The sequence below is a fragment of the Lissotriton vulgaris genome, chromosome 2_1, assembly GCF_964263255.1.
Source record: "Lissotriton vulgaris chromosome 2_1, aLisVul1.2, whole genome shotgun sequence".
NCBI lineage: Eukaryota > Metazoa > Chordata > Amphibia > Caudata > Salamandridae > Lissotriton > Lissotriton vulgaris.
Window position 1 is genome coordinate 1,917,809,059 of NC_141687.1, and position 14,278 is coordinate 1,917,823,336.

The 14,278-nt window shown below is 43.8% G+C and overlaps 1 protein-coding gene across 11 annotated transcripts in view; it reads left to right on the top strand.

Moving 5' to 3' along the window:
- AKAP13 (A-kinase anchoring protein 13) overlaps positions 1-14,278 on the top strand; it is a 1,375,395-nt gene that overhangs the window by 266,206 nt on the left and 1,094,911 nt on the right. For all 11 annotated transcript variants that reach the window (XM_086958098.1, XM_086958099.1, XM_086958104.1 and 8 more), the window contains exon 4: positions 7,941-8,088. In XM_086958098.1, the coding sequence (XP_086814224.1) occupies positions 7,941-8,088 (148 nt within the window). The remainder of the gene's footprint in view (positions 1-7,940; positions 8,089-14,278) is intronic.

Sequence of the window (14,278 nt, forward strand, 5' to 3'; positions counted from 1 at the left end):
CACTTAAGATAAGATAAGATAAGATACGATGGTTGTGGTTACCGCACCTCAAACTCAACTCCGCTCCAGATAACAGCTAATCTACTAACATCATTGGTGTGCACACCAGACTCTTTCGTAGAGGCGCCCTCTGATTGAACTCATTCTAAGCATAGTACTGTTTTGATCTTGTCTACATCCTCAATGAGTGTAGCATATTGGAGCTATGATCCCGATGTTTCAACTCTTGTCCTCAGTCTTAGTGATAGGAGCTCTGAGGCTTCTTGGCCTCCTGCATCCTGCTAGTGGACCACAACAAGTGACACATACGGGCTCTGTAAAGGGATCTGAAATCTCAAGTTGCTGGAACACAATTGGATCCATAGCAGACCTCTCTCCCTACCGCACTCCGAGCTAACAGTATCGCCAGATGCATCATTGCGGGTTTAGGGAGGACATCTGGGAGAGGTGAAAATCTGAGGACTCCGGTGTCTGCGGAACACCACCTCCACATCCTGTTGGAGTTATGGGCATTTCTTTTCCTCCCATCCATCAAAGACTAAAGCACTCCCATGTGGTATTGCCACAGGGGAGAGTAGTGAGTGGAGGTGGTGGTGGGTGGGGGCAGGGGGGATTGTGGGTTTTATGCTGAGAAGTTCTGGAACATGCTGGTTTTTCAGGGCATCTCCCTAGTCGTACAACACCTTGCCAGATCTTTTAACACCATGGCAGGAAAATTCAGCCAGTGTTGCCTATTGAATCATCAATGTCGACTACACTTAGCATCGTTTAGTAGTTGTAGAGAACCCTGTCTTCTCCCTCAGAGATGCCTTTTGGTTAGACTGGAGCTTTAGATTCCTATACACCTTTCTGTCTACCTCTCTTTCCCAAAGTTCTGAACAAGATCAGAAACAATCTGGTCCTAGGCATCCTAGTGACTCTGGACTGAGTCTGGAGAGTGTGTTACTCTGAGTGCCTGGCCGTGAGCATCTGCCTCTTCTGGAGGACGTACTGCCACAACAGTAGGGCAGGGTCGCTAGCCTTCACAACTTCCACCTCCATGCTTGGAGACTGAGTCCCAACAGTTGATGCCCACTGTTCTCCCTCATGAAGTGGTGAATGTGACTGTGGCTGCTAGGCCTCTCTCTACTAAGACCATCCATGCAGAACATTGGGAGGCATTTCTTGCTTGGTGTTCTTCCTGGCATATCCTACCACTTCTCCCTGTCTCCAAGCCAGCAAGACCTTGCTGTTGCATCAGTTAAAAGTTATTTGTAAGGGGTATCAACTTTTTTACTATTGCCTGATCACCCATCTCCGTTTGCGATTTTTTTAAGGGCTGACCCATTACGTTCCAGCCAAAACCCTTAGTTATGTCCTAGTAGGATCTCAGTCTGGTTTGAGCTAATGCGTCTTTGCCCTCTAAAGGTGCTCACATTGAGGACTGTGTCCCCTATTGCAATCACATCAGCCACTGTCATGAGCTAGCTGCATTTTACATTCAGCAAATGTACACCTCTTACTTCGTGGATAAGCAAGTGTTAAGGACTAAGACAGCTTTCCTCCTTAAGGTTGTAACTCCCACCTCATCCACCCAGAAGGAAGAGAGTTCATTGTTTAGATGTCTGGGGCCAGTCAAAATATCTTTATTCGGCTTATTTAAAAACCATACAAAGAGGGAAAGGATAAAATACATTTCATACAAAATTTTCCATAATACACATGATATAGAATTTTAACAACAAATTTTAAAATTGTGACAAACAGTTAAAAAAAGTTGTTTGACATAAATAACTAATCTTGACAGACAGCTTTCGCCCTTGAGGTGGCTACCAGAAATTTAGCAACGCAAAAAGTAATGTGGGGATTAGGTAGTAATTGTAAGAAGAGCAGAGCCGGTCTCACCTGGGTGAAGCCGGCTTCTTTAAGAATTGGCGACAAGAATTTTTTCCTTGGCTCTAAGTACAACCCACAAAACATAACAAAATGCATTGTGTCTTGCACTGAGAACTGGTCACAGCTACAGGGCGGGGCTAGTTCTGGCTTCTGCCAATTATTAAAGGAGCCTAAGTAAAAATGCAGCAAATTAAATCTAAATTTGGTTAAAAGAAACCTGTGGAAGGGGATTGTGACGAAACCAAGATATGGTGCAAGTGATGGCGAGCTGACCAACAGGCAATGATCCCTCACTGCCGGTTTTGCTAGTTCACGTTCTTCACGGCATGTTTCCTTCCTTCCCATGAAAGACTTTTTAACAAAGTCGAGATCTTGGATCCTAATATTCTCCGGAGAGGTAAAAAGCTCCGGACGGCCTAGGTATAAAAAAGCCCTGGCCAAATAGGCCAGCCAAGGAATCTTGTTGGATTTATCAAGGGACAGGACATCGGTCATGATCTTATGGTTTAATGGGAGTTCTTCATTCATCCATATTTTTAGCCAAAGAATCAAAGGGCCATACTCAACTTATCTGAAAGAAACTGTAAGCCAACTTCTTTATGAATAGAGTACGTTGGGGTCGACTGGGGTACAGAGAGTAGGGTTCTGATAAATCCATTCTCCGCTCTCTGAATTGGTTCCACATTTGGATATCCCCACAATGCGGAACCATATAATGCAATGGCCACAGATTTACTATTGTAAATTTTTAATATGGCTTCCATAGGCCTGGCCCCTAGCCTACCAGCAAAGCTCAGGAGTGCTGATGATGATCGAATAACGGCCAACCTCTTAGCTCTGACCTGTGGACCCCAGGACCCTTTCTGGTCAAACAGTATGCCTAGATAAGGAAATGTGGATACCCTAGAGACCAAGTCCCCCCTGCATGTGAATGTTTTGTTTCTCTTCCTGCGGCATTCTAGTCCCACCACCATTGTATGTGACTTAGCTACGTTTATTTCAAGATCTAGTTGCTCCATAAACGAACCAAAGGCATTCAATAGACGCTGGAGGCCAACTCCCGTGCGGGCGATCAGCACGGCGTCATCCGCATATAGGAGCGCCGGGATCTTTATTGCTCCTACACGCGGGACGTCGGCTTCCTGCCCCCCTAGGAGTGCGCCCAGGCCATTGATGTAGATGGTAAAGAGTAAGGGGGCTAAAATGCAGCCCTGCCGCACACCCCTTAATGATCTAAAGAGAGCGGTGCACCTGCCCTCGTTCGTCACACGTACACTTGAGAAGAGTTCTTGGTGCAGGGAGGCCATAAAGGTGACCAATGCCTCATCAATACCTATCTCCAGCAGAATAGACCACAACTTAGTCCTATTGACCAGGTCAAATGCCGAGGAGAGGTCCATGAATGCAAGATACAAAGACCCCTCCTTGGCTGTATTGTATTTGGAGATGAGCAGATGTAAGTTGATGCACTGTTCAATAGTCCCCTTTCTTTCCCTAAATCCATATTGGATTTCGGACAATCCACCACAGCCCTCAACATTCTCCCTCAGCCTGGATAAAAGAACTCTACCTAAAATTTTTACTTATGAATCCAGGAGGGATATAGGCCTATAACAACCTGGATCATCCCGCTGACCTTTTTTAAAAATGGGAACTATGGTGGAGGTGTTCCATGATGCAGGTACAGGGTTACCATTAACTGCATTGAACACGTTTGCCAAGACTTCAGCCTACAGTTTTGGGGAGTACATAAAAAAGTCAGCAGGCACACCGTCAGGGCCAGGTGCCTTGTGCTTTGTAGTGGACATAATGGCTTTTTCCACCTCATCTCGATTAAAGATGATGGGGCGGGTGACTGGGCTTGTCAGCAGGACGTCTTTAGTTACATCAGCAGTGTCCCCATAGACATTTTTAAAGTGAGATAACCACTTTTCATCAGGAATAACGCAGTCCATGGAATCGTTATTGTCATCTGAGAAAAAGGGCTGTTTAATGATCTCCCAGAATTTTTTACTATCCTTCAGGACTGCCGCCGAAAGGAGGCCCTCCCATGCTTCTTGTTTAATGGTATCCTTTCGTTTTTTTATTGCTAATTTATAAATTTTCCTGAGTCTGGTAATCTCATCTTTTACCCTGGGAGTATTTTTTAGGGCTGCCAGTAGTAATCTATGTGCTTTTGAGCATGCTGAATCGAACCAGCGCTTATTTCCTGGGATTCCTTTTTTTGTCTTTGCTAAAAGGTCCTGTGACACCTGCCCACATATTACCTCAAACGCCTCTACAATTTCTTGACCCTGTGCACAAGGATTATTACAAACCTCGACCTGCCCCTTAATCTTTGGAAAATTTTCAGCATAACATTTTTCCGGAACCACCTTTGCCCATTTCATACGTCTACCTTGGTCAGTAGTCCTCAGGGGGTGGGCGATTACTTTCAGTGGGGATGGTCCCATATTGCCTCCCCACGCCACTTCTAATTCTACCGGATTGTGGTCGCTGAAATGTGATTGTGTGGTGTGATAGACGTTAACCCGGTTAAGAATGCCTAGGGATACGAATATGTAATCAATAATTGTACCATGAGGGATACCAGTGAAGGTTGGCAATCTAATGCCACCATCTGGTTCATATAGGTCAAAGTTGGCGAGAAAATCTTCCAGCTCCTCTCCCTCAGTGGTATGTTCAAAATGAGGTCCCTCATCCCCTTCAGGGTTACTTCTCCTGCAGTTTAGATTGCATGGATGAATATTAAAATCACCTAATAAAATATAATCTGTATCAAACGTATTATTCTGACTGACCGAATTTAAAATACTATCTAATTCAGTGATATTACGGCCTCTATAATCACTATTCCCTGAATTATAGAAATTTATATAAATAGTCCTACTAGTGTTTTTAATCACTCTTTCGACCATCAGGATATTAGGGGAGTTGGTGCTAATCTGCCTGCAACTTCCCTTTAAATCTAAAGAGAACAGGAATAAAAGGCCTCCCTTGGCCCTCCCCATGCGACTGTGGACGGCTGCTTTGGTGAAACTAATAAACCCATCCCACCACAGATTGTCAGAAATGTCCCAAGTTTCCTGAAGGGCAATAATGTGGTGGCCCAGAACAAAGCTTGACCAGGATTTATACTGACGCTTACCGTTTAGCCCTGCTATGTTCCAGCTTATTAGTCTACAGGAGTCTATAGATGTCTTAGCTTCTAGGCGCCGCACCAATGCCACTTCGGGCTCTCGCGGTATTTGAGTTACTTCATTAAATCCCACATTCAGTAGACTATGTGGGTTAGCACTACCCCGGCCCTGGATCGGGCTATGGTCAGGCAAATATGACGTGGATATTGGATGATCATGCCCAAATGTAATTCGGTCTTTGTGCACTGACTGAGGGATGGGTTCATTGGGGTCTAGGCCATTGATGCGTGGACTGATCTGATCCAATTGTTGGGCTATGGCCTCTTTCCCGGGTTTATAGCCTCTATATGTCAGTCGCAGTCATTTAGGCCAGACAAAACTCCGTATCTGTTCCCCAATCCCAATCCCCAGTCAAAAGGAGTAGACACCTGACCCCATCCGTTTGCTGCTGAGTTCCACATAGGCTGAGGAGTATTAGGTCGCGTCAAGAAGTGTTCGTTCCCCTGCCTGGTCATGAACCCATTTCCTTGGCCTCTATTATCATAACCCGGAGTATTTGGACCCCACCTATTTATATTGGGCCAAAATAGCCCTGGTGTTCTGGCCATTGGCCCGTTCGGGAAGTTGTATTGCCCTAACCCGCGGCTAGTCATGGGGTGAAAACAATCATTGTTAAGTCTGGGTCTGGTTTCCCCGCCCCAGTGAGCAACTCTAGCGTTCCTTCTAGGCCTGGGGATGTTGGAGGAGGTCGCCATCTGAGTCTCATTATAAAAGAATTTCAGAGTAAGGGGAATTATGGATCCGGTTCTACGTTGGGGTGGGAGGATATTAGCAAGAATGTTAGGGAGTACTTCTGCGCTAGCAAAATGTAGTACAACGCAGTCCCCTTTAAACTTCTTAGTCTTATTCCCAATCCATGATACCCTCCTTGTCATGACAATTTCCCCCGCTAGCTGGTCTGGGGCCAAAAAGGATAGAGCTGTGCAAAAGCAGATCATCGCCAGCTGGATTGTTCTTAATACAAAGATCTGCTACAGACTGGCAGCCTCCAGAAGGCCTGCGGGCTCATTCTACCAGAGCCAAAGCGGCTACCACCACATTAACATGTGAAGTGCTTGTACTGGCTGCCTGCCAGGCAGCGATGTGGGTGTTATTTCGCATGTTAGAAAATACTAATGACTTGATAACGAGGTCATGCGGAAGGGGGCACCTTGCTTGTTCGTTTTAATTTAAACAGGGAATTAATGGAAAGAATTGTGAGGAGGTACATCAAATTGCCTGATGAAGGCCCTATAAGGGATGAAAAGTGTTTGCTGGGTCTGTTTTAAGTGTGACTGTATTGAATACTTAATAAAAAGAAATTTATGGTAAAAGACACCACCGTCTGGAAGTTAAATAAAAAATGAGGTCTGGAAACTAACTGAAAACAAGAGTGATTAGAGATGCGTGCAATTCGAATTTGAAAGTTCAATGTGAACAAGGAAATTAGGTTGCCCTCTTAATATTATGAAGACGTTTGCCAAGTGTTCGATCTACAGAACAGTGTGTGTGGTCCACTGTTTATAGATGTGTGATGGACAGATATTGAGGGCAGGCACAGGGTATGTAATTGGCATATTGGATAAACAAAGGTTGTCCCATTCACAGTAAACAGCCATCAAGTTAAATTGTTCATGGAGATGCATAAGAGGGTACCAATCCTACTTATTCTTCCTTGGATGATTCAGTATCTTCTGTAAGTGTGAGCAGGTAGTGAGCAGGGGTGGCTTCTCCGCAAAGGCGGTGTTGCGTCACCCCACTACTCTCTGAGCAGGAAAAAGGACAAATGAAATGCTAATAACTTTGTTACTTTGCTATGAGGCTAGGGTATGGTGGGGCTTGGGTCACAGAGCGGGGTGGAAGTGGTGGGCACACTCTAATGCGCATGACTGTTTGGCCGGCCATCTTGGGATGGCCAAACAGTCATGCACACTTGGCATGTTCCCCTCCGGGCTGTAATACACAGCCTGGTGGGTAACCTGCACAGGCTCCCAGTCCCTGTCTGAGTACTGAACAACTGCGCTCAGAGTGCTCGCAACTCTTCATTGCAGCGTTGTGATTGGCTTAGAGGAGCCTGTGTGCTCACGGGACCGAAGATGAGGAGAAATGGTGGGAAAGAAAGTAGGCCAGTCTGCAGACGATGAACCATTGGAGTATTTTATCAATGTCTCTTTAAAACTGCTTGGAAAACCTTAGTGTTACAAAATGCATAAATGATCCCAGCAGTTTTATGAATTTTTTTCTTGGTGAGAACATGGACACTGCTTGGGAGGGACTCTCTGGAACTGGTGCATCATTTTGTTCTGCCTGTCTAAAAATTCAATATCTTCTCTTCTCAGATGTGTGTTCTTTTAGAGGTTTGAAAGTAAATGTAGCTACAGGTGATACAGCAAATGAGAGTGCACTTTTCTTTTAGTGTATTTGTTTCCTTCAATCAATATAATGTGGATACCCTGCCAGTTAATGATGATGCTTTATAACATATTGTTAGCCTAATAGAATCATAGCCTACGCAGAACAGAATTTGATCCAGCACTTATTTACCTCTCCTCCTGTGGTACTTTATTAATGTATTCATGTAAATGATGGAATACCCGTCTGCCAAACACTAAATTGGGCCCATCATTTTGAAAGCCTGGTCTATTGTGGCTCTTTGAAATGAGAAGTATTTAGCCCCAATTTTATGAAATTAGTAATTTAATTCCCTTTTTGCCACTCTCCTAAAACTCCATAAGATATTCAAAAACAAAGAACTGTTAACTGAAATTTTAATTCCCAAGACAGCGCATTACAGGAGGCAATTTATGTGTTCTGCCTGGTGCTACGAATAGTGTTCTATTCTATCTATAAAAGGATTTAACACGTGCAATATTTTTTACATTTTAGGGCGACAGTGTTCTCACGGTGTTTTTAAGTGAGGAGGATAAACTTGAAGATGATGTGGTATTCTACCTATTGTTTGCTGGGTCTAATTTAAAACATTTGGCAAGTACCAAGAAGATTGATTCTTTGACATTAAAGACCATAGCGCCTGGTAAGTGTAAAATATTTAGACTGAAGTTTTTAACCTTCAGATTTTCTCAAACACTTTAAAATAATAATGTTTAAGTATCCATACTATTGAAACACTGTATGGATTTCAAACATGACAGTAAGAAAATGGTTCTGCAGCGTGAATCCTTTTTTTGATTCACATGATGTGCATTATTCCGCCATCTAGTGGTTGGGTCCAGAATTGTCTTTGTTTTTTTTTCTTGCTTCGGTCGCTGTCAACCACATTCCTCTCCAATAAAAGGAGAGGGGCCCCTTTAACCAACAAACGAGTGGGGCACCAAGTAGAACTCAGTCAAAGTAATCCCCTTTGGATAACTTAGAACCTCATATGTCAAACAACCAACCAAATAGACATATCACCAGAACATGAATACACCACCATCAAAGGGCAAGTGCTCAAAAATTATAAGTACAAATATTTTATTAAAAATAACCAAAACTTATGGTCACACATAAAAAACATTTCATACATTGTTAAAACCATTCCATCAAAATAAAAACGTGATACATAACATGAAACACCAAACAGTTCAGTGCAATATTGGCGAACCTGCAAGAAAGTTCCTTCTTGTCAAAAAGAGGCCAAATCATTGGACAAAGATTATATGTCTAAAAGTTAATTCTCTAAGCAGTTAATTTGTCATTTACAACATATGTCCTCACAGTCTCAATGCGCCTCTTTAAATGAGCTTCGATGCGTTTCTGTGGCTTCTAGTGTTTGACCGCCACCTTCTTCAGGACAAGAGACGATATCTCCCAAATTTAAATACAGATCTTTTCTGTAATTCTAGTATCCTTCACATTGGTGGGCAGGTATAGCCGTGCATAAAAAATCTCGGGGGTTCAAACACAATCCCCTCTTAGTCGGACACCAAAGGTGCCTAGAGAATATACTCCAGCTTCTATGTTTTAATCACACAATGTATACACGAAATGAGGTCCCCAAGCTTTCAAAATGGATTCTCAAAATTTAGTGTAGGGCCCCTTCTCTTTTCGTTTTCTAAAGTCCGTTGGAGACAATCCTTATCCAGTATTCCAAGGATCTCTGCCATTAAAAAAAAAAAAAGTTATTCTTCTCTCATATCTGTGATCATACGGGGTGACAAACGCCTCCGTTCGAGCAAGCAATGATGGCATTTGGTACCAGGTATGTCCCCTGTGTGACATCAGACGGTATCCTGGAGGTCGACGTGCGTGGTAGCCATCTTCAGATTCTTTTTTTCGCCGTTGGGTCTGGAAGAAAGACGGGAAGCTCAGAACAATTTTCAAATTTCCCCACAAAATTTCAAGAAAAAGCTACAGCGAATCACATCTTTCATCGACGCTGTAACCGGGGACAAGAGTAGAGCTCTGGCGACTACACCACTAAGGACCTAGTCTGTCTACAAATGGCGAGGTAGGGGACATGGAAAACACCCCTTTCAAGTTTTGTCCCAGGTGCCACCACAAGAATGCTCAACGAGATCCACACAATGTCTGCAACCTGTGCCTGCCCAAGGATCATCAGGACAAGGGCTGGGAGGCCTGCACAGCATTTCTGTTGGAAACACTAAGAAGCCGCTGAAACTAAAGAGAGGCCCACTACTCCACGATATCGCAGGCCGCTAAGAAAACATCCCTCAAAGACCTGGGTTTCTCCAGCGACAAGGAAGAACAAAAGAGTAAAAGCTGAATCAATAGAAGGAGACTCCGGAAAAACCCACTCTCACAAGAAGGCGACTGAAAAAACGAACTAAGTGGATATGGTAAGACACAATACACATCCTTCGGAACCTAAGGGTCATGAACATAAGGCGCAGCCCAAGGCAGCCCCAACACTGAGCAAAAATGCGATTGGTCAGCCACGATTAAAAGAACCCCACGGTACCCAACCAAAGGTTATCGAGGAGGGAAAATCGCAGAAGAAGCCGAAACAAGGGGCCAATCACGTACCCGCAAAGAAAAGCACTACGCCGTCTAAACCGGACGTGGCCGGTAGCAAGAAGAGAATATCCCTGGCCTCTGACGCCGAGAAATCTCGTGGTCGAAAAGAAAAGGAAAAGACTCGAGGACTAAATGGCAGCGCTCCTCCAAAAGAAAAAAGAGTGACACATCTCGGAAGGATTTTCGAATCCCTAAAACCACGGTTGCCGAACCAGAGATGTTGACACCTAGGGAGAGGAAAAAGGTATCTTTGACTCACCCCCAACACCAGAACCTTGTGACGAAGATCCCGAAGAATACGGAGAGCTACTCTCAGAGGAGGAGGAAATCTCTGAAAATGTCCAGGATTCATGGAACAATCTCGACACCGAGAGTCCTTAAGAGTAGGTATGCAGCTATCCTTCGAAAGGATCACCACCAAACGACATAGCTTCCTACAATGGCTTAGTCAAGAGGGCAGCAGACAATTTCGGAGTTGCCCTCGAAGAAGAAAAAGGAGTTGCATGTTTTCTCCTGGAAAAACCTAGCTTCTGCCACCAAGGGGACTCAATACCTTCTCATGCTTCCTAGCATACTGGCTCAGGGCAAAGAAGCCTTCAAAGAACCAGCTTCAAGCAAGGGTGTAATCCCAAGGATAGAAAATAAATACAAGCCCTCATCAAAAGACCCTAAGTATATACAAGGAAACATGGTGCCAGATTAAATTATTGTCAACACAGCCAGAAAAAGATCTAATGCAGTCTCCAATACCGGTCCTCCGCCAGAAAAGGAGAGTAAAATAATGGACATGGTGGGGAGAAGAATGGAAAAGGAAACTGCAACAGAGTGGCGCATCGCAAATTCCAATGCACTACTAAGTAGATACGTGGGACGAAATAGAGGAAATTCTCAATAAACTGCCCGGAGAGGACAAGAAAAGAGCAAGGTCCATTGTCCAAGAAGGTAAAAACGTGGCCAATATATGCCTGTAATCAGCCCTAGATGCTGCTGACACAGCCAGTAGGCAAATTTGCAGAGGCACCATCCTCAGAAGAAATGCCTGGCTAAAAATATCAGGTTTTAAAACAGGAGGTGCAAACCTCCATCATCAATAGATCATTCACTGGGGACGCACTTTTTGGGAAGGAAGTGGATGAATTCCTTCAGCTGATCAAAAAAGACAATGAGACTGCTAGGGCGATGAGAGCCCTACAGCAGAGAGGTTCCTTTAAAAGAGGTGGGTTCAACAACAGAAAGACCACAGGAAGAGGTGCATTTGGTCAGGGACAGCAGATGTCACAGCAACCACAAGGTCAAACCCCAGGGCAACAATCGGGTCAACAGAGAAGTTACCAAGGCTGGCAACAACAACAGAAACCGCTCTTTCGGGGGAAAGGCAGATGCCAAACTCTCAGAGGAAGAGGAAATTGCTCTAACTGACTCAGTCACAGAAAAGAACCCACAAAAAACTCCAGTGGGAGGAAGGATATCCCTGTACCTCAAACAGTGGGAAATAATCACAACAGACAATTGGATAGTAGATTTGGTAAAATACGGGTATTGCATAGAGCTAACAAAAACACCACCTGCAAACCGACCAAAATCAAAGAAATGTCTGAAAACAGAACTAACCCAGCTCAACTCAGAGATAAAGGAACTATTCTAAAAACAAGCAATAGAAGTAGTACCAAAACAGGAATGTTTCAAAAGAAACTACTCACCATGCTTCTTTGTCCCAAGACAGGACCTGACTGTAAGGCCAATACTGGACTTAGGGTTCATAAACCGATTCATACTAACACAACGCTTCAAGATGTGTTCTCTTCAAGAAATTATCCCACGAATTCAAAAGGGAGACTACATGGCAACAATAGATCTCAAAGACGCCTACTTGCATATCCCTTTGAATAAAAGACACAGAAAGTACCTGCGGATCCTACACAATGGAACACATTATCAGTTCAAAGTGCTCCCATTCGGGATAAAACCAGCTTCAGTGTAGCCCCAGTGGCAGCACACCTAAGAGGGGAAGGAATCCACGTCCGTCCCTATCTGAATGACTGGCTCATAAGAGCACACTCAAAGCAAACATGCCACAATCATGTACAATCAGTCATCGAAACGCTACAGGAACTGGGATTCTCAATAAACCACAAAAAAATCTTCAACAAAACAAGAAAGGGAAAAAACTTACTAGGAGCGAGATTAAACTCAAGAAGTGCAAAAGCGTACCCCACACAAAGGAGGATACAGGCTATCCTTCAAGAAGCGACCCTCTATATGAGGGTACAATCTCTGACCGTGAGGAAAGTCATGAAACTGATGGGCATGATGGCATCATTCATCCCACTTATCCCTCACACACACCTGCACTTGCGCCCATTCCATGAATGGCTTGCCAACAGCTGGTCTCAAGCCACAGGGAGTTGGGAGGAACTAGTGGTTGTTGCACAAAAGATGCAAGCAGAAATACAATGGAGGGCATCCAAAAACATAGCACAGAGGATACCTTTCAGGATCCCAACTCCATCTGTGACAATCACCACGGACGCATCCCTCAATGGTTGGGGAGCATGTTACAACCTTCTGAAAATACGTGGTCAATGGAACCAACAGGATTCCTTAAAACACATCAACTTCCTTGAAATGAAAACTGTCTTCCTGGCATTGAAAGCATTCCAGAAACACATCCAGGGGAGGACTATCCTAATACAAAAGGCAATACAACAACAACGTTCTATTTGAACAAGCAGGGAGGTACGAAGTCCTTTCCTTTGAGCACACTTGCACAGGAAATATGGAAATGGGCATTAGCCCAAAGAATCAACCTACAAACAGTACATCTACCAGGAGTAGACAACATTCTAGCAGATCAACTAAGCAGACAGAACAACTGCTCCCACGAATGGGAGAAGAAACAGAAAACAGTACAATACATCTTCAACCTCTGGGGAACACCAGTGATAGACCTATTTGCAACACTGCAGAACAAGAAATGCCAACTCTTTGCCTCGAGGTTTCCACACTGCTTGTCATAGGGGAATGCACTTGCACTCAACTGGTCACATACATTTGCTTATGCCTTTCCACCAATACCACTGATGCAAAGAGTACTAGAAAAAGCAAACCAACCAGGAACAAACATGATTCTCATTGACCCTCAATGGCCAAGGCAAACATGGTACTCAACCCTGCTACAACTATAAGGCCAAATATTCCACCTGGAACCAGCAACACTGCATCTGGCAGCTTGGCATCTGAGTATATATAGAAATTAGCCACCCTACCCTTCCGCCACGAACAATGGAAATTCTAAAAGACACAAGGAAACAGTAAGCAAGATAATGCAATGCAGCAAAATGTAAACAATATACCACCTGGTGCACCGCTAACAATAAAAACAATTCTATTAACACACAAGAAAGAGTAATCACATACCTAACTGATCTCTTGGACAACAATATCAACTACTCAAGTATCAAGGTGCATCTTGCTGCTAAAATAGCTTACACAAGAGGAAAATCATGCAAATGTTTCCTCACAAGACCTGTAATTAAAAGGTTCTTAGAGGAAACTAAAAAGATTGCTCCACTCGGAGCAACCCCAGTTCCCGCATAGAGCCTAAATACAGTACTTTCTCAACTGATGGCAAAACCGTTTGAACCCATGCATACAGCAGACCTCAAACATATTACTGTAAGACAACCTTTCTCATCGCCATTACTTCCCTATGGATAGTAGGTGAGCTACAAGCTCTAGCAATACAGGAAACATACTTGCAAATCCACAAGGTAAAGTAATCTTTAAAACCAACCCACACTTCTTACGAAAGTTGGTATCAAAATATCACTTAAATCAAAATATCATTCAACCAGTTTACTTCAAAAACCCAAAGACAAAAGGCGAAAGAAGCCTTAATACCCTAGATGTAAGGAGTACATAGCGGTATTATCTGCAAAGGACAGAACAAATACGCAAAACAGTTGTTTGTCGCCTACGCACATACCAACACAGGATCACCGTTCACACAGGCTACAATCAAGTTATGCCTAGGCCAAAAAAGAACTAACAATGCGATCAACAGCTTGTAGTGTAGTTCCTATATTCCCAATAGGCTCTGCGCATTGGAATAACATAAACAATAGTTTAGACGTAGGACTGAGGTCGACTAGGTCTCTACTGAATATGTTAGACTTAATTAGGTATGCCAGCTAGCTCAGAGGTCACTAGAAATTTTGTCGAATGAACAGGAAGGAGTTAACTTTCCT